This window comes from Vipera ursinii (genome assembly GCF_947247035.1).
Source record: "Vipera ursinii genome assembly, chromosome: Z".
In the NCBI taxonomy this organism is placed as follows: domain Eukaryota; kingdom Metazoa; phylum Chordata; class Lepidosauria; order Squamata; family Viperidae; genus Vipera; species Vipera ursinii.
The window spans coordinates 76895746-76916501 of record NC_139517.1 but is presented as its reverse complement, the minus strand read 5'-3'; the positions used below and the strand labels follow the sequence as shown (position 1 = coordinate 76916501).

The 20756-nt window shown below is 35.1% G+C and overlaps 1 protein-coding gene across 2 annotated transcripts; it reads left to right on the top strand.

Moving 5' to 3' along the window:
- Positions 1-45: 45 nt before the first annotated feature.
- On the top strand, positions 46-13525 carry UBA5 (ubiquitin like modifier activating enzyme 5). 2 transcript variants are annotated; one of them, XM_083378670.1, is made up of 12 exons: positions 46-342; positions 3493-3538; positions 3626-3715; positions 6192-6301; positions 6465-6551; positions 6627-6711; positions 7728-7832; positions 9070-9197; positions 9345-9480; positions 10148-10223; positions 10976-11082; positions 12419-13525. In XM_083378670.1, the coding sequence occupies exons 1-12, from the start codon at positions 194-196 to the stop codon at positions 12500-12502; spliced, it is 1203 nt and encodes a 400-aa protein (XP_083234796.1). In that variant the 5' UTR covers positions 46-193; the 3' UTR covers positions 12503-13525. The 2 variants fall into 2 exon arrangements, with proteins under 2 accessions (XP_083234796.1, XP_083234797.1); XM_083378671.1 differs by having other exon boundaries at positions 284-342; positions 3626-3710.
- Positions 13526-20756: the final 7231 nt, after the last annotated feature.

Genomic DNA, 20756 nt, shown 5'->3' with positions numbered 1-20756 from the left:
AACTATATTTGCCGGAAGTGGGTTGTGGCGGGGATGGCTTTTGCTGTTACTCCAGGAAGCGTTGGGGACGGAGACGTGTCTCTATTGATGGGATTGACTGGTTTGAGCTGAGTCGCTGGACGCCGTTAGAAACCTAGGCGGCTGTTTTTTTGGTGAAGGGTGGGGTGCTCTTTTAGTACTGCAGGGCCCGATCATGGCCACCTCGGCGAACCAGATAGAACAGCTACGGCGCCGCATCCAAGAGCTTGAGGAAGAGCTCGTCCGGGAGAGGGGAGGCAGTCAGGGCACCCGAGCTCGGATCGCGGAGATGAGTCCCGAGGTGACGGACTCCAATCCGTACAGGTGAGTGATGGCCGAGGAAAGGTCTGGGAGAAGGTCAACGTGCGAAGGGGGGAGGCCAGTGAAGGGCTGCCTTAGCTTCCCCTGCCAGCTGGGCACGAAACCTCTTCTGGATGCAAACCCAGTTCGATTGTTCCTTGGAATTTCAGAACTGGATTGTTATTATTTTTTACCATAGTCACAGAAACATCGTTGTTCTTAATCATAAACAGATGTTTGCAGGCAGAGAAGTGTTTTCACATTCATTCCTTGAAGCAGCAATACTAGGTGATGGGAAGGACAGGTCTCCGAGTCAGCTGACCAGCATCATGATGGACCTTATGAGCCAATACTCCCCGAATCATAGAATCATAAGGCTGGAAGGGACCTCGGAGGTTTTCTAGTCCAGCCCTCTGCTTAAGGCTGGAGCTTTATATCACTCCAGTCAAATGGTTGCCCAGTCTATTTCTGAAAACCTTCAGTGATGGAGCACCCACAATCCTAGGACACAAGCTATTTCATTGATTAATTGCTCTTGCTGTCAGAAATTTTTTCCTGGACTTCTAGGTTGCATCCCTGTTGTTTCCTGTTCTGCCTTCTGGTGCCTTCAAGAGTAAGCCAATTCTCTCTTTTTTGTGACAGCCACGCAACTACTGGAAGACAGTTATGACGATCCTTCTTTTCAGTAGGCTAGGCATACCTAGCTCTCTCAACCATCAATTATATGATTTAGCCTCCACATCTTGTATCATCTGTGTTGTTCTTCCTTGCACTTTCCAGGATCTCTACTATTTTTTATTTATTTTTTTGTATCGTGGTGACTAGAACTGGACGCAATATTCCAAGTGCATTCTCACCAGTGCAATGTAAAGCAGTACTTTCACTTCTCCTTGCCTTGTCACAATTTCTTTATTGATGCAGCCTAGGACTGTATTGATTTTTTTGGCAGCTGGAGCACACTGCTGGTTCATATTTAAGTGGTGGTCTGGATCTCTTTCACAATTACTAGTATTGAGCCAGGTACCACCTATTCTATACCTATGCATTTGATTTTTCTTGACTAAGGGAAAACCACCAAACTGCATTGTTTGATAGGGCCCAATGCTCAACTCTGTCAAGATCCTTTTGGATCTTAGGACTATCTTCCAAAAGTATTGGCTGTTCCCTCCAGCTTGGTGTTGTCTGCAAATGTTATGAATTCCCCTTCTATCCACTCTTCTAGATCATTTATGAAGATATTGAGTACTGAGCCCAAAACTGAACTTTAAAGTATCCCATTGCATACTTCCATTGTAGTTGTAGATGTAGTTCCATTGAGGACTATCTGCTGTGGGCGATTGTTCAGCCAATTCCAAATCCATCTAGTGATCGTACTGTCTATCCCATATTGTTTTTATTGAGAAATAGGGTGCAGTATACTTTGTCAGATGTCTTGCTGTCTAAGTATACTATGTCCACAGCATTTTTCTGGTCCACTAGTTTAATTACTTTATAAAAAAAGGCAGTAAAATTTGTCTGACGTGACTTGTTTTTAACCCACCCATGCTTGCTAAGCAACATAAATTTTTTATCTGGCATTACATAATGGAGATCAGTGCTTCATACAGTATAAGCACATACAATGCTAAATGTTCAGAACAAGTGCATTTCATTTGCCAAAGTTCAAAGCAAGAAAGGAATCATGGAAATTATTGTGAATTGCCTGAAGCTCCTGAGTCATAGTAGAAGTGACTACTATGTCATAGCAGACATGTGATTCACATGTCAATGAGCTTGGGATTTTAGTCAAGCCACTGCCAGCAGAGATTCATCTTGGGGAAAAACTGCAAAATCTTAAGATGAACAGAACTTATGGAACTCCATATTTGATATTTCTGTCACTCTCTGCTATTTTACACCAGTATGCCCTAGTCAACTATGCCCCCTTTTTTCATTGCCAAATCCTGTTAGGTTATTGCTGAATCATGGAAAACATATTTCTTCATGTTAAAAATAGCATGAAATGGCAAAGGAAATTAATTGCTAGATATAATTTCCTTGTCAGCAGGTCAACAATTGTCCTGGCCTGAGTCAACTGTTGAAATTCATGATAGGATAATGGCTGTATCTAGCTTCAACGTGGTAAATATTAATACAGTTCTGTAATCTTTGGTGATCTTTAAATAATTTCAACTGTTACACTTGTTGTTTTTTAAACCCATTCAATAGCATTTTAATTGGCTAGAATAACTTTTATAAAGGTAATAAAAGCCAGCAAATTAGAATAAATAGCCCACAGAGCAAAAAAAAGTAATTTACAGTATGTGCCAGCTTCTTTGAGTAAGGGATTCTGTAAATGTAATGCCACAACTAAGAAGGATAGTAATTTGAAAGCTGTCATATTATCAAAATGTTATTGTGTACAACAGATTAATACAGGTAGTCCTTGACGTACAACCATAATTGAGTCAACATTTCTGTTGCTAAGTTAACCATTTGTTAAGTGAATTTGTCTTATTTTACAACTTTCTTACCAAAGTTGTTAAGTGAATCACTGTAGTTGTTAAGTTAATAACACAGTTGTTGTGAATCTGATTTTCCCATTGAGTTTGCTTATGAGAAGGTTGCACAAGGTGATCATGTGATCCAGAACACTGCAACCGTCATAAATATGAATCAGTTGCCAACCGTCTGAATTTTGATTACATGACCATGGGGATGCTGCAATGGTTGTAAGAGTGAAAAATGGTCATAAGATTTTTTTTCAATGCTGTTGAAACTTTGAACGGTCACTAAGTGAACAGTTGTAAGTCAAGGATCACCTATATACAAAACAATAAGCTATAAAAATGATGTACCACCAAAACTATAGAAGGCAAAATTTAATTGTACAACAGTTAGAAATCTATTGGCGTGTTGAATATATTTACATATGCCGATATACAGTAACTCAGATAATTATAATCTCTTTCAGAATGTCACGATGTAATTGATATCTCCATACAGATAGTAATTTCAACAGGATAGATCTGCAGATTGTGCAGTCAACCATTGAAAACAATTTGTTAAATAGAGATTTAAAATTGAAATCATTTATGAACTGTGGAATTTTGGGAAGCTGCTGTGCCCTGTAGTGAATTTAAAAAATCTTTTCTTAACAAACTTTTCTTTCTGTTTCTCTTTTCTCTAATGTAGTCGCCTGATGGCACTGAAAAGAATGGGAATTGTGAAAGATTATGAGGTGGGCTAATGTTTTTTGTAAATAACTTGTCTCAAAGTTTTAACTTGATGGGGCAAAGTATTTAAAAACTATGGGTTTTTATTACAGAAAATTCGTTCATTTGCTGTGGCAATAGTGGGTATTGGTGGAATTGGCAGCGTGACTGCTGAAATGCTGACAAGATGTGGCATTGGTAAGGTAATAGTCATTTCTTCATTATAATTACACTGTATTCTTAGTTCTGCATAAGAATATCGGTAGTCTATGGAGAAATGAATTGCCATTTGTTGAAAGTGTATTCATTGTGTGCATTGTAAGGCATGAGTAACAGACATATGAATGATGGCCCCCATGATATAATTATAATTAATTTCCTTAGCTTGTATTTTACAGAATGTGTGCCTTCTCACATTTACATTTTCAGTGATACTACCATCCTACTCTTTTTCAAAAGAAATTATTTTATTTTATTTTATTTATTAGAGTTTTACAAAAACAAAATTTTACAATATATCCCCAAATCCCCCCACCCCAAACCCGCCCACTCCCCCCCACTTCCCAGAGCTAATAAGTAGATTTTAGTGGGATATTGTTATTGGTACTTTGTATGTAGTTATGTTAAAGGAGTTAAATCACATTATGAATTTGGTTAATTGTATATTATGCATAATTTTTATTTAGAATATGATTATTATAACTATAATCCTGTATTTAGCTCTGGGAAAAGAAATTATTTTATTATTCAACTTAACACCGTATCATATTGAATATATTCTAAAAAGCTTACATTAAAAACAATGAGCTAGATGGTTTTTGAACAGCAACTCTGGCTTTCTGGAATTAATTTGAACTTGTTTTATCCTATCCTTCCAGTCTCCAGAGACTGGGTCTAGATATCTACCACATCTCTTGCCCAGGTTGGTGTAGGGTCTTACAGGGTGTATAATCATTGTATGATGATCATTTCACCCAGACCAATGACTGGCCTTTCCTTGCAGTTTTATGCATATTATAAATAACGTGTGGAAGAGGACCAAGCTTTTCAGCATCCCTAATTAGGATAGACATGCCTTTGACGACAAATAAGAGAAGAACGACAGGAAAATAAGTACTCTTTACCCCAATCCTTGCAGTGGTCAAGAAGAATACATGACAAAGGATCCTAAATTGTAGAAGAAAACCAATTTGGTATACTGCTTAAAGCAGAGGTCCCCAACCTTTTAGGCACCAGGGACTGGTTCCATGGAGAGAGGTTTTTCCGTGGACCAGAGGGTGCGTGCTTTTGTGTGTTGCCTGCATCCCACAGATGGGGCTTTGTTTGTGCGGCCTGGTTACTGGCATGCTCTGGCCTGGTATTGGTCCACAGATTGGGGGTTCAGGACCCCTGGCTTAAAGAGTTGTTCTAGGAACTAGGAAAGTATGAGTTCTAGATCACCTTTAGCATGAAAACCAGTTTGGTTACTTTGGCCAGTGACTCTCTTTCAGCTCAATCCTTGCAAAATACAAATACTTGCAAATAGAAATAGAACAACTAATATAAGTATTAATAGGTATCAATAGGCACAATTCCAAGGCATATGGAGCTCCACCTGAACACCATTAGCATTGACAAAATCACTCTCAGTCAAAAGGCAGCTTTACTTGGAACAAATTACAACCTGCAACGATACCTTTTAACACCATCAAAAACATCAATCTATCCTAGGTGCTTGGGAAGGACTTGATAGGTGGACCAAAATGCAAAATTCAGTCTAAAACATTTGGCAGACTGTGCTACTAAGAAGTTTAACAGGAGCAAAACCATATTCCTCCCATTTAGTTCTTCATTATCCACCAGAACAATCAATACCCTTTTTGTCCACATACTTCTGAAGAGAGTAAGGAATAAATGGGATTTACCCATTGTAAGATACGTATTCATGGAAATTTATAAAATGAATGGATATCTGAAAGAAATTTCAGTCAAGTTCCATCTAAAAATTGCAAACTTAGAAACAGTTACAGATGGTTTAGAAAATTTAGTATTTGTCAATTTAATATTCATTAATCACCTAGTCTAAAAGCATTCTTCCTCGGACATTGATAATTTCTTAAGTATATTGTTTAATGATTGCTTATCTATTGCAAATAGATAAGTCCTTTGGGAAAGGGCGGTATATAAATTTAATAAAATTTAATAATAAAATAAATGTTTGGAAAGTTTCCTGGATATAACACTTTCTTAGATCAAGAAAATTGTTTTAACTTTGGAGTAGTTTTGAAAATTGTGGCATAGTTGATTCACTTCTGTGGATATAGAAAAGCTCCTTTCACGAGTGCCTTAACTTCCTATATTAACTAAATTTGCTTAGTCTTTATAATTATGTGCCTTTTGCCATTTCAGCTTGGGTTTCAATTACCCATGGCTTACTGCCTTATTTTAGTTTTTCAGCTGAACTTGGTAGCTAGGAAGAAAAGAGACAGATTACCTGCATGGTAATAATTCTTAGACTAGAACAATTCCCCCTAATTCAAATTAGTTATATCTTTTTTTAAAAAGGAAGTGATTTGTGATTACATAGACCATTCCAAGTACACATAAATTAGTATAAATAAATATTAGTAGAACCAGGACTTGGTCTTATTCATTTCTGAAGAGAAACCATATATGTATTATTATAACTTTTTCTTCTAGCTGCTCTTGTTTGATTATGATAAGGTGGAACTGGCAAATATGAATAGGCTCTTTTTTCAACCCCAACAAGCTGGACTGAGCAAAGTGAAAGCGGCAGAACACACTTTAAGGTATGTGATGGGGAAAGTGGGTTTATAAGTATTAAAAAAGGAGAGGTGTCTCTCCAACTTTTAAAAATATTGCCAGAAAGATAGAATATTACATTTGATGTGAAAGTTCTTTAAGAAATATTTATGTGAACATCATAAATGGCAGCTTTATCTTTTTTTTAAGGAATATTAATCCTGATGTCTGCTTTGAAGTACATAATTACAACATCACTACTGTGGACAACTTTCAACATTTTATGAATAGGATCAGGTAAAATAGTTTTTAGAAACGTATTTACAGTATACATAATGGCACTGTTTTGACTTGGTGTTATTAATACCGTAGTAATGGTGGATTAGAAGAAGGAAAACCTGTGGATCTTCTACTAAGCTGCGTGGATAACTTTGAAGCTCGTATGGCAATTAACACTGTAAGTAAGTAATTAAGTATTCAGAACTCTTATTAATGAACCTTGATTGGTGTTTGCTTATTCTTATCCAATAAAAATTGAGTGTCTATTTTAGAAAATTGTGATAGCATGAAAAATCCAGAGCATCAAACGTGAATGCATTACAGTCTGGGATTGATTAAGTTCATTGTGTGGACTCCTTAGGTTCTGCAGTCCTGGTTCCTGCCTGATGTTGTGCAGTTGTAAAGTGAAAATGAAAAATACAATGTTCTAATGGGAAAAAGGGAGCTATTATGAAAAATAAAATAAAAACACAATAAGGAAAAATTGAGAAAATCACACATAAATGCTAAGGGATATGATAAGATTAACAAGAGTATGCATATTATGGGAAAAATAGACGGAAATAGCCTTTGTAATATTAGCTAGAGCAGGGGTGTCAAACTCAATTTCATTGAGGGCCGCATCAGCATTGCAGTTGCCCTCAGGGGGCCGGGTGGGTATGGCCAGGGTGGGCGTGGCCTACTGGGTGGGCGTGGCTAGAGTGCGTGTGGCCTACTGGGTGGGCGTGGCCAGCTCTACATCATTCGCATCAAGGGTGCCTATGGGGGCCTGGGCAGGAGTGGGACAAATCGGAAGGTCTCTGGCAGAAGGAGGGTCTCTGGGCCAGGGCCAAGGCAGTGGGGGCCGTTCCCTCACTGTTTCCAGGATGGCTTCGCGGGCCACATGAAACCACTTCACGGGCCGGATCTGGCCCCCGGGCCTTGTGTTTGACATGTCTGAGCTACAGTCTCTTAGGGAAGTAGTAACATTATTTTTGCAGAACGAAGCAGTCTGTTGCTTCTAAGATCAGAGGTGACCTGCACATAAAAATTGCAGGATATCAATACAGGAAAAGAGCTTTGAAGTTCTGTTTGTAATACCATAGAAATAGAATGCTGGGCTAAATATTATCTGTGGTTTGATTTCTAATTTGGTCTCTTCCTAGGCTCTTATTCCTATTTTTAGCAAATTAAATGTCATGTCTTTTCCTAAAGGCTTGTAATGAGATTGGACAAATATGGATGGAATCTGGAGTAAGTGAAAATGCCGTTTCTGGTCATATCCAGCTGATCATACCTGGTGAATCAGCTTGTTTCGCAGTATGTAATTATCCAACTTCTCGTTCTTTTCTGCTATTAGAGAAATCCAATTCTTTCATTCATCCAATTGATTGCATTCTGTGTGTGTTAGAACTGTGCAAAGATTTCCAACCAGCTTTATGGTGGATTTGAGATCTCCAGGAATGTCCTTGCCTGCCATTTGCATCCACATACTGGTTCACAATAACTTCCAGCTTGAAAAAAGGCATTTTTATTAGGAGTTGAATTGTAATATTAAATAGCTAATAACCTATTGCCTTCAGTAATTTTTTCTTTTCTGTTAACTGAGAAAGTGTTCAAAATCCAATCTTCTTTAAAATCCTACTTTTGAAATTTTGGAAAGGTGCTCTAGAAAAGATCTCAGCAGAGGCCCAGTTATATTTTCAATTGCAGTTCAAGTGTTTGCATTCAGTCTTCCAATTCTTCCAGAACAGTTTGGAATGAGTGAGTAGCTGGCCCAAAGTTCCCCAGCAAGCTGCTTCCATAATTGAGGTTAGATTTGGACGTGGATCTAGTATATCCCATCAAGCACATTTTACCGTATGTACTCTTTGCTACAAGACCATGCAAGATACATAATCTTTTGTTTCCAAAAAGTGGAATTAAAATGATAAAATTGGAGAGGAGTGTGACATCTCTCTTCCAAAATGCCACACTGACCATTTTTCTGTCCCTTTGACAAGCAGTCTAAATCCATCTCATGCAGTATTTTTTGATTTTGTCTTCAGATTTTACCAGTTGCTTTTTTCAGACAACTTCTACAATATTTCCTAACCTGCAATAATTATACTTGGATTTGAGTATCACCCAGGCTAGTCCGTTACTGCTTAATCAATGTTTCAAATACCTTGTTTCCATAATGTCATAAAATATATAAGAAATTCTGATTGGAATGATTTATGGTGACCTGATGACAAAAATCACTTGATTGGAAGATTAATGATGACCTGATTAAAAAAATCTATCCCATTGCTAGCTATCACCTAACATAGCATAGCTATTGCAACACTTCATAATCAACCGGAGCCTAATAGCCATGAATAAGTACCTGAAGATGGGCTGGGTTGCAACAGTCTGTTTTACTTTGGCTGTGTGACAGTCTGATTTAAGTAATTCCAAACCACCTTGGGCTTCAGAATTTGTCAAGATTTGGAGTTTAATAATTTAAATATCTTATTTCCATACTGTATACACACGATTATAAGCATCTTTTTCCGCATCTTTTTCTTTTTGCCAGTGTGCACCTCCACTTGTTGTAGCTGCAAACATAGATGAGAAAACTCTGAAACGAGAGGGAGTTTGTGCAGCCAGTCTTCCTACCACTATGGGAGTAGTTGCTGGTCTTCTTGTGCAAAATGTCTTGAAGTAAGTGGCTAAATCTTTAAGTTGCCTTAATTTTAAAACCCTGATGAGAACATTCATGAGTTTTTCATGAATGGATCTTCTACAATAAAATCTTTTGACCGAGGTTCTTTGTTTTGATCTTTTAAATTCTCCTTACATTTTCTCCAGATATTTATTAAACTTTGGAATGGTGAGCTTTTACCTCGGCTACAATGCACTGCAGGATTTCTTTCCCACCATGACAATGAAACCAAATCCACAGTGTAGTGACCGAAATTGTAGAGTGCAGCAAGAACAGTATAAGGTAAAATACAAATTCCAAAAACAAATCCCTTACTTCTCCAGTGACTTGCATTATTCATTTAGCACTTGTTAAATGAAAAAATAAACTCTTGTAGAGTGTTTTCTCCACATAAGTTAATTTCAGGTAGTCCTTATTATCTGGTGGATACTGATTTTGTACATCCATTGTTAATAAATTCAGATCAGATCTTGTTATCCTCCGCAAAATGTTTCATATTTCTTTAGTTTGGAGTTTGTGATTCTGTTTGAAGGATATGCATTTTATTATTATTATTATTATTATTATTATTATTATTATTATTATTATTATTATTATTATTATCATCATCATCATTATTATCATTATTATTATTATTGGAAGGGAGCTTGGAGGTCATCTAGTCCAACCCCCTGCTCAGGCAGAAAACCCTATACCATTTTGTACAAATGGCTGCCCAGTTTCTTCTTAAAAACTTTCAGTGTTGGAGCATTCACCGCTTCTGGAGGCAGGTTGTCCATGTGCAAAATGGTAAATGCATAAATATATACTTTAATCTTTTGTTATTCTTAATTTTGTTGTCCACAGTTAAACAGCATCCCCACATATAATAAGAACTATCCTTATTTAATTTTGTTTTTGTGTTATTAAAAAGCTTTTCTTGTTAGTTTTGGTGTCTTTATATTTCCAGAAAAAGGAGGCAATAAATCCAAAAGAAGAGTTAATAGACCAGGAAGAAGAAATAGTTCATGAAGACAATGACTGGGGTGAGCAGTAATTAAAAAAAAAGACTCATGAAGATAATGCATGTTCCTATATTTCATTGTTTTAAACTAATCTGTTTGTGATGGTATCATTTTTTTCTTTGTCCCTGAGGACCCTCAGTCAATTCCCAAAAGGAAATCAACAAAGCTATTATTACAATTTGAGGATCTCACATCTTCCTACAGTAAACTGCGAACAATGGAGAATTTTTAGGGAAGAAAACTGTTCCTACTATCAATATTTTCAGAAGAAATTGCTCAATACCATTTATTTGAAAACAAGCCATATTGTATAACAGATAATATGGAAGATTAAGAGAAGTTAGTTAGAAATTAGAACATTGCAGAGACCAACTGTAACTGTAACTGTACCTTATAATGCCCACCATAAGGCAGGCTGATTATTTCATGAAACGCTGTAAGGCAGCGAATTATAGTCTGCCGGCCTTTCTCTTTGAGCCGTTAAGGGACATGAATTTACTTTTTTCTACAAGAGAGAATGCACAAAATAACTGGACATACTATTAACAAGAAGAAAATTTAATGGCCATACTGTTCATAATGTGGACAATTTGGTGTTATTTAGTGCAGCATACACAGCAGCACACTCAGTAAAACTTTCTACATATTACTTATTTCTATTTAGGTTATCTGGACAGGAAAGAGCAAAAATAGTCAAGAAATCTATTATTTTTAAAGACTTTCTATGATCATGATTCTATTTTTGTCTTTATGTTTTTTGGTGGAATGTTCAGGTATAGAGTTAGTTTCAGAGATTTCAGAAGAAGAATTGAAAGATGATTCTAGTCTGGTTCCTGATCTTCCACAAGGAATTATGTTGGCTTACACAATACCAAAAAAGGTAATAAAAATGCTTGGCATTCAAGTTCTTGAAATGTGGTTTTAGGATCTAATCCATCATATCTTATTTAGAATGTGTTTAACTGGATTTTGCTAAACTGATTTAAAGCAGTTGTTTTCTAACTGCACTTTATTTCTCCAAGATGTATTATTTAAGCTGTCTTATTACTGTGGAAATAAACACACCTGCCAGATTTTGTTATCTCTACCCTGTGGAAAAAGTGTTTTGTTTCAGTGTGTAGTCCTTAATGGAACTGCATCTACATGGAAGAAAGCATGCAGTGAGGTACCCCAAAGCTTTGTCTTAGGCCCCTACTTTTCAATATCTTCATAAAAGATTTAGATGAGGGGACAGAAGGGGAAGTCACCAATTGCAGACACCAAGCTGGTGGGAAAAAATCAACATTCCAGAACATGGGCTCAAAATACAGAAGAATCTCTACACTGGGCACTAAATTACAAAATGAAATTTAATGGTAAGAAAAGTATGGTTTTACACTTAGGCAAGAAAAACCAAATACACAAATATAGAATAGGTGGTACTGGTCTCAGTAATAGTAACTGTAACAGGATTATGGAGACTTAGTGGGCAATTTCTTAAATATGAGCCAACAGTCTGCTGCAGTCTTCAAAATAGCTAATGCAGTTATTAATGCTGCATTAATAAAAGCATCGAATCAAGATCATGTGAAGTGTTATTACCATTTTATAATGCCTTGATAAGATCACACTTAGAATACTGCATCCAGTTTTGGTCGTCACAATATGAAAAAAAAATGTTGAAACCCCTCAAGAGTTCAATTGAGCAACAGATATGATTAGGAGACTGGAAGCTAAAACGTGAAGAATGGTTGCAGGATTAGGTATTTTATTTTATTTTTTTATTTTAATTCCATTTATATCCTGCCCTTCTCCGAAGACTCAGGGCGGCTTATAAGCTTAGCAGTAGGTATGACTAGTTTAATGAAAAGAGGGATGACGATAGCAGTATTAAAGGGGTTTGCCACAAAGAAGAGGTCAACCTATTTTCCAAAGCACGTAAAGGCAGAACAAAAAGCAGTGGATGGAAACTAATCAACTAGAGAACCAACCTAGAACTAAGGTGAAATTTTCCAACAGTTAGAAGAATAGTCAGTGGAACAACTTGCCTTTAGAAGTTGTGAGTGCTCCATCACTGGATTTTTAAGAAGAGATGAGACAGCCATTTGTCTGAAATGGTATTGTGCATCCTCCTTGAGCAGGGGATTAGACTAGAAGACCGTCAAAATCCCTTACAACTCTTACTCTTAAGGTGAATTGAATGTGAAGGAGTTATTTTTCTTTTCTATTATTAACAGGAAGAGAATGTTCCCGCTGGAGAAATGGTTGAAGAATCTGAAGAAAGTCTTGAAGAACTTATCGCTAAAATGAAGAATATATAGTGTAAAGAATGTGTCAAAGACCTATTAAATTTCAGTGCTTTTTAGCTATTTAATGGTTTCTGGCTAAATTTGCCCTTTTGTATATTTATCACTCTGTTTTGGTGATAGTATCATTAAAGTCCCATAATACATTATTAGAAGCTATGAGGGTCCAATTTCCAGCAAGTATTAAAGCAACACAATAAATTTAATACTATGAGAATGATAGTGGTATTTCTAATCAAATCAATCACAAAGGTATTTTCTGAATGCTAAGTTTACTTGTTAGATAAAGTATAAGTAAAGTAAATAAAAAGTAATCTGGCAAAAGTTCTAAGGTCCCTTATAATGTTTAGAAAAATTAAAGATTTCACTATGCGTAGCTATATTTAATTTTTGAAATACTGCTCTAATTCACTCATAATGCTAAATCATGAATTAAGTGTAGAGTTCCTTTTCTGGATGTTTTGAGTTTGAATCTTATGTATCTTGTACAGTAATCATAACAGTTGAAAGCCAAAATGAGCAAAGTTGTGCAAGACTAGTTTTGTATTTTTATAAGTCTAAGCAAACTTTATGCAGATTGCTCTTTTGCTATTTTACAATCAGCAAGAGCAATAAATCATGATCCAAGGTTAATTTTTCTGATTTGCTGTTATACAAATTCATACAGGATATGTAGTTTAAAGGAAATTCAATTGTATTAGTACAAATTCGATAATCTATAATCTGAAAGTCATTCATTAGGAATATAATTTCATTTTAAAACATAATTTTAGATTTTACATAATTTTAAAGAAAACAAAAGTGTTTCACTGTTATAGAAGAAGGGAAAGGGAATCTGTTTCACACTTTTCATGGGCTGGTTAATGCCATAGTATACTAAAAACCATGGTTTAGCATTGTATGTTTATTTAAACTCACTTGTCTGTTACTTGATTTATATCTGTTGTCTTTTCCATTATTTTTGGCTCATAACTAATTTCTGTATATTTGATAGAATTTTATATTTTGCATCCTAAATTAAAAGGTACATCTGCATAACTGGTCGTGTTATTTAACAGTTAAAACAATGAATCTAAAGCAAGAATATTAGCAGTGTAGTTAAGGAAAAACATAGTTAGGAAGAGATGGGACTTTTCCACAAACACACTGGCCATATAGTAAAAAAAACTTCTTAAAAATCATTATCTATGATTTAATTTAATGGGAAAATATTTCATAAACACTCAAAAGTCTTGTCCGAACCAAGTCAAGAATGAAAAATAAACCCAAAGATACACTTTACAAGCCAGAGAAAATGGATGGGAGCCTTTGATGGAACAAAAACCTTAATTTAGTTTCAATAATATTTACTTGTACATTATCCTAGATATGTAACAAGTATTGATACTGAAAACCTTAATACATTTGAGATATGTTGAATAATGGATACAGAAGAAAATAAGGTTAAAAGATTCAGGACAAAAAAAGGGTGAATTGAGTATTAGGTGGCAGCAAAGGATGCATATACAATTAGTCCTCAAGTTACGATCATTCAGTTACAACGGCTGAACAAATTATTGTGTCTGATCCTTGGAGTTTCAGCTGTGCCACATCAGGTCATCATGATTTGGATGCTTGGCAACTGGCTCCCACTTTTTTTTATTATTACAAGTTTTATTGGTTTTTTAATATTTACATATACATGTATTTGTGAAGCAATATGGTGGTTGGGTAGTCAAAAGTAACAAATAACAGGTTGTTTGTAAATAGTTCAGGTTGCATCAATAAAGATTCCTTCTCTAATTCCCTTAGTTTTCACATAGTCAAAGTAATCAAGTTAATACATTTCTAGTTGTGACCTAGTCAATTAACAAAATTTCAATATAATTTCACTAATACATATCAAAATTCTGTTTTTAAGTTTTACTTAATTGCAATAAAATACTCTAAAGTAGCCTATAACACAAAAAAGCTTAATTTTTGGGTAACCCACAATTCCCTATTTCAATAAAAGAATAATTCTCATCTATAAAACTTAAATTGTTCATTACAAAACATGATTTACCAGTAAAGTCGTTTTCATCTGAACAAATTACCAATTATTAGAAAAATATTTTTTGTCTTAATATATATATATTTGTCTTTATATATATCGCCTTCCTTTTGTGCCAATCAGGCTTCCATCTTAGTGCCTTTGAATTTTTAAATGTGTCTCCCTTTCTTCCTCCACCTCTTATTTGAATCCGAGGAGACCATCCAAATGACAGTTTTGCCAAGCTGGTGTCCCCTTTATAATCATTGAAATATTGCTTTAATAGCTCAGGTTTTGATGTTTGATGTAATATAATTGTCATTAATTCAGTCTGATCTTTTTCTTCTTCCATTTCCATCTGGGTTAGGTAGAAAGTAGTAGCTAATGTTGTTATTGTTTAATTAGCTGAATCCTCAACATACTGTATTTGAAGGCCTTTGATATCTTCACTCTTAATGTTACTTTCTTCCGGTGTTGTTTTTTGAGTTGTAAGTTTTGTAGTTAAAGTTGGAGTTTGAACTTCAAGGTTCTCTGTAGGCTATGTTTGTTCCTCTTTGAAGTCTCCTATTTTGATGTTAATTTCCACTTCTTTTTGAATTGTCAGTTCATCATTTAAAGTCAAAGTTTGGTTTAGTGGTTTAAGTTGTCAGGTTTATCATGCAATTTGGCTTTAATCTGCTCAGTTATAGCCAAGATTGTGTCCAATATCAATTTGTAGTTAAGTGGTGGGATATAGTCATCCATTTCATTGGTGTTTACAGCTAAGTCTTCCATGGAGGCTATTTTAATAAGAGTCAATAATTTTCCACCTCCAATGCTCCTAAAAGTTGTTTTCAGTGCCAGGTGTTCCCACACTTATCTTTGAAGATAGTATCAAGGGCAGCTCTGTTATTCAGTCATCTATCACAATAAGCAAAAGGTTTACTTGCAATTCCAAGTTTAGCCACAAGACATCATCAATAGCATATAGAATAAATTGTAAAGTTCTTTCCCCTCCAAAATTAATATAAAGCTTTTGTATAATTAGTCCATTCTTTTTTCCTTTAATTTACATCTTAAACAGAAAATAGGGTAGTAGATCCCCACAAAAATAGGAGCTTTTTAATGAGTAGAAATAAGATTGCTTAATTTCTTTGCTTAATCAGATGGGTGGTTTTTTCCTTCCATGCTTTAAGGCTTAAAATGTTATTCCCCAAATACAAATGTTATACAAATGTCGTTGGTTTTTAAAAAAAGGGGGAGAATTTTTTCAGAAAAGTTCCACAGGCAGGCAGTTAGGGGGATAAGAAAGGTAAGGTCTCACCCAGGTCCTCCAGATTGCTTCATTGTGCTAGCTAGATGGTGCTTTCAGCAGCAAACGGCTTAATGATCGGCCATCTTGATGGCCGGTCTCCTCTTCTTTGGGCCAAAAGGAGCTGCTCTGGATTCAAGCGGAGGGCTGCCGCCCTTCCACAATCACAGGAGGGCTTCCCTGCAGTGATCGCCCCTCCAGGGCGACTTTCGATCCTTTTCAGGGTCCTCCAATGAAGAAGGATTGGACGGTAGGGAGAGAGCTCTTCCTGCACGTCCAAAAGCGCCGTGCACGCAAACCAGAAGCCGCAACTGGCTCCCACTTAAATGACCTGTTACAGTAGCCTATAATCATGTGACTGCCATTTCCCTTTTTTCCAAGAATTTTATTAAGATTATAATGATAGAAAATACAAATGAAAATAAAAACAGAAGGAAAATAGGAAGGAGAAAGAAAGGGGAAGGAAAGGTGTAAAGAATGAAAGGGCAAAAAAGCATTAACTTTGAAGTTTTTTCAACATAATAAAATATAAAATAGAATTAGAGCCTCCAAGTTTTTACTTTTATTAACTTAACAAGTACTAGCCACTAATATAACAACAAACTAGCTAATCAGAAAAACCCAAAGTCAAGAGGTCATTTTTTTTCTGTCTCGAACACAAAGCAATTTTCAATTAGAAACAAAGATGGATAATTCTGTTAGCATTTTCACTTTTTTCCATCTGTTTTTCTGTAGTGGAGTGGAGATCGACATATCTTTCTGGGCATGCAGATTTCTCACTGCAACTAACATATATAATAACTAAGTTCCAAATCTGTTGTCCAACCTTCTGCATTATAACATGGATCTGGGCCCAATATTTTTTGCTTTACCAAGCCTATTAATGAATAAAAAATACCTTTAGAATTATACTTCCAACATACATTTGAAACAACTTTAAACATCTTTGACAGTTTATCAAATGTTAAATACCAATGATGCATTGTTTTATAAAAAAAATATTTCAAATTGTAATTCACTGTAAACTTTCAATTGTTTGCCCGCATATTTTCCCATTGCTGAAGCATTATACCCAAAATTCCTTGCCCGCTGAATCATGCATTCTTTCACATATTTTCAAAATTCAGCTTCAACATTTAATAAATCTTAGCACCAACATGTTTTATCATTACCACATAATAAATTTTCAAATTCCTATTTTGTAAATTCAAACCCATATATTTTCCTATCTAAATTAAATCTTTCCTTAAACTGTACGTATGGGAGCCAATGCAAAAGACGTCCTTCAGATTCCAATTCTTTTGACTTGAATCAAAGGCTTGGGTAACAGTCAACTGGTCTCCTCTCACTATCATTTCTTTTCTGGAAAAAGCTTTCTAAATGCCACCTAGAGGTTTTTTGAGGGAAAGCTTTGTTTTATATTTATTCCAAACTCTTAGAATGGTATACTTAACAAAATGATTGTTGCCATCAGCATTTATTTTAACTTTGTTGTACCATGGGAAGGCATGCCATCCAAATCTCATTCATGGTCTTCCAATTCAAGTGACTTCTTATTTTTAAGATTACACAGTTTTTCATCTAGACCAGGGGTGTCAAACTGCCGGCCCACGGGCCAGACGCATCATCCGGAAGCCACGCCCAGCCCATTGCCGGCAATGGCAAAACAGTCCCGATACGTCTTGCGACGTCACATGACGTCACGAGTTCGACATGTCTGATCTAGACCAAACAACAAGCATCAAAGTACAGTTTTAAATCTGGTAAACCCAAACCACATCTTTCTTTAGCATCTTGCAACAATTTATAATTCTTATTTTTTTTCTTTTGCCACATAAAAACTTAGAAATATCCTTTTGCCATTGTTTAAATAGAGCATTGGTAATCAGTATCAGCAGTGTCTGAAATAAAAACACATTTGTGGTAAAACATTTGTCTTAATTTCAGATATTTGTATGTATATCCATTTCCTGCTTCTTGTAGATATTGGAATAAAAATTATGAAAGACATTTCAACAGATTATCTCTTAATACAGTGTCATCTTCTTGAATTTTGTTTATAATTTTCTTAATTTAATAAACCAAGTATTTTCTGGTTTATTTGCATACTTAAAATATTTTTATTTGGTATAATTCAGTTTTGTCTCTGTTCCTGAATGGATAATTGCTTAATTTGATGTAGAATTTTAGAGTCTATCAACATCTTCTGCAGTTCCATTTCTGTAATTTTAATTTCATCCTATATCCTTTGTATTTTTTGAAATTTCTTCTTCTCCAAACAGTTGAATTGAGTCAAGGAACCCCTCATAACAGTTTCACTTACATCCCAAACTATTATTAAGTCTGTTTCTTTATCCAGTTATCAATATAATTCATTCAATTTTTTTAACTCCTTAATAATCATATTATTCTGTAAAATACTTTCATTTAATCAACTATAATTCAAATTCTCATGGCATTGCCATTTCGGACTTTCTGTGATGGCTAACCCAGAAAATCAATGGGAAGCTACAGGGAAGGTCTCAAGTTGCTGGGGTAAGTTTCCCTCATCTGTGAATCATCCCTTAACCTCTCTATATCTGCACTGCATTGGTCATTTGTGCACTTCTCCATACTCTTTCTGAGCTTCACGGTACCACCTCCACCACAGACGGACCTCTCACTCTTTGTCTGATTCTTGTTACATCTCCCTAGAACTTTACCAGGCCTCCCTTCCATCCTTCACTGCACTTTACTTCCTTAGCAAAGGAACTTCCAGTCCCAATTGCCATCCTAAGTTGTGGATACTTATAATTATCTCTTTGATTCTTTTCAGTGCTAAAATCAACACTATCACTGACATAATAATATAATCATTAAGCTAGAGTCAAACACTTAGGAAAGTGAAATTAAATGGACTTTAGAAAATACAGTTAACAGAAAAGGTGTTGATGAAATCCCAATATAATTTTTTAAAACCTTGTATGACAATACTGTTGATATGTTGCTTGCAATTTGTAAACAGACCTGAAAAACATACTGGCCAAGACTGGAAAAGATAAATCAATACATGTACATGTACTGTAGTCCTTGGTTTATGACCACAATTGAGCCCAAAATTTCTGTTGTTAAGTGAGACATTTGTTAAGTGAATTTTGCCCCATTTTATGATCTTTCTTGCCTCAGTTAGGTGAATCACTGCAGTTGATAAATTAGACACCTGGTTGTTAAGTGACTCTGGCTTCCCCACTCACAAAGATCGCAAAAGGGAATCACCTGATCTTGGAACCAGTTGCCAAGTATCTGAATTTTGATCATATATAGGAATGCTAGAAAGGTTGTAACTAGGAAAAATGTTCATAAGTCACTTTTTTCATTGTAACTTTAATGAGCAATAAATGAACTGTTGTAAGTTGAGGACTACCTGTATTACAACGCCACAAAAACTTACATATTTCATATGCAAGTAAGATTATGTTTTAAGATTTTGTAGTTAAGGCTTTAAGAATACATGAGCCCTGCCAGAGATGTAAACTGTTTTTGACAGAACAGAGGCACTCAGGACATTGAAAATATCTGATGGATAATGGAAAAGGCATAAGAGTTTCCAGAAAACATTTTTGAATTATTGATTGTGCTAAGGCTTTTGGGATAAATCATATGTATAAAAAGTATATGTTGTTACCCTGTCCATTTAACTTGAGAATTGCTGGTAGAAATTCTTTGGCTCAGAATTCCAGATACCGTATTTGTATCCATGAAATAAATTCTTTTGAAAGAAATATTGTGACAAATCTAGTCAAAATATCAAAGTACAGTGAATCATTCTACTATTAAAGGTATCTACTGTCAAACTATAGTCTTCCAGTCATAATGTATGGCTATGAAAAGCTGACTATGAGAAAGGCTAACATGAAAATGTGATGGACTTTAGGAGAAAATTGTTGAGTACCTTGGACAACAAGAAGATAAAGAGTCAAGATAAAGTCTAGAATCTAGATAAACTGCATGAAGCAAAACAAGGTGGTTTACTAAAAACACCAATAAATATTTAATGTTTGATGCAAAAATAATACTGTGGAGAAGGCCCACAGAAAAAAGCTGTACAATATTACTGACTGTAAACATGAACATATAATAAATAATCACTGGCAGACAATCCTGCCAGCTATTATTTATTAGGTCACAAAGAGCCAGAAATGGCTGAATGACTAACAACAGTGATATGGATTTTTGAGTTTAGATTTGATATTTTTAAATAAGAGATTTTCTCACTCCAAGCTTTCAACAATCACCTTCTTTAAAGTAATGCATTTAAATATATTATTTCAAATTATTGTCACTTTGGTAGCATTTATTTTTATGTTTAGAAATTTGAGAAGCATGACTAGAATCAGTTGAAATATTTGTATTGAATTCTACTGTGGCCATAATTTTAAAACAATTTTAGTGTGATGCAATTACATTCATGAAAAAAGACCTTCCAAATGAATATATCCAAAGTTGTTTATTGAAATGCATTTGTTGTATGACTTGCAGTTAATATATAAAAATGTATTTTGAACAGTAGTGTTAAAAGATCTTGCTTTTAAACATTTAGTTTTTGAGCACAAGAAGCTAGTTTGCTGATTCAAATATGTACTTCTAAAGGATATAATAGTTTATTATAATAGTACAATTACTTAAAGTTTTATAATTCATTTGTATAATTGTTTGTAGTTTTAAAACATTTTGCTCATTTTATGTAATGTTCTTGAATTATATGGAAAAAGTTCATCACTTTTTCAATTCAGAAACCCATTCTTTTGTAGCAGTTTCTGGTTTCAATATTATGCTTTTGTTTTGTTTCCAGTGCTAAACCCATGAATGCTAAGCTTTATATAATTTTGTCACATAGCTCTGAAATTCAAAATGACAGAATATACAGAAAATTCAGCTTCCAAAGGGCTGCGTCCTAAGTCCGCTGCTGTTCACCCTGTTGACCCATG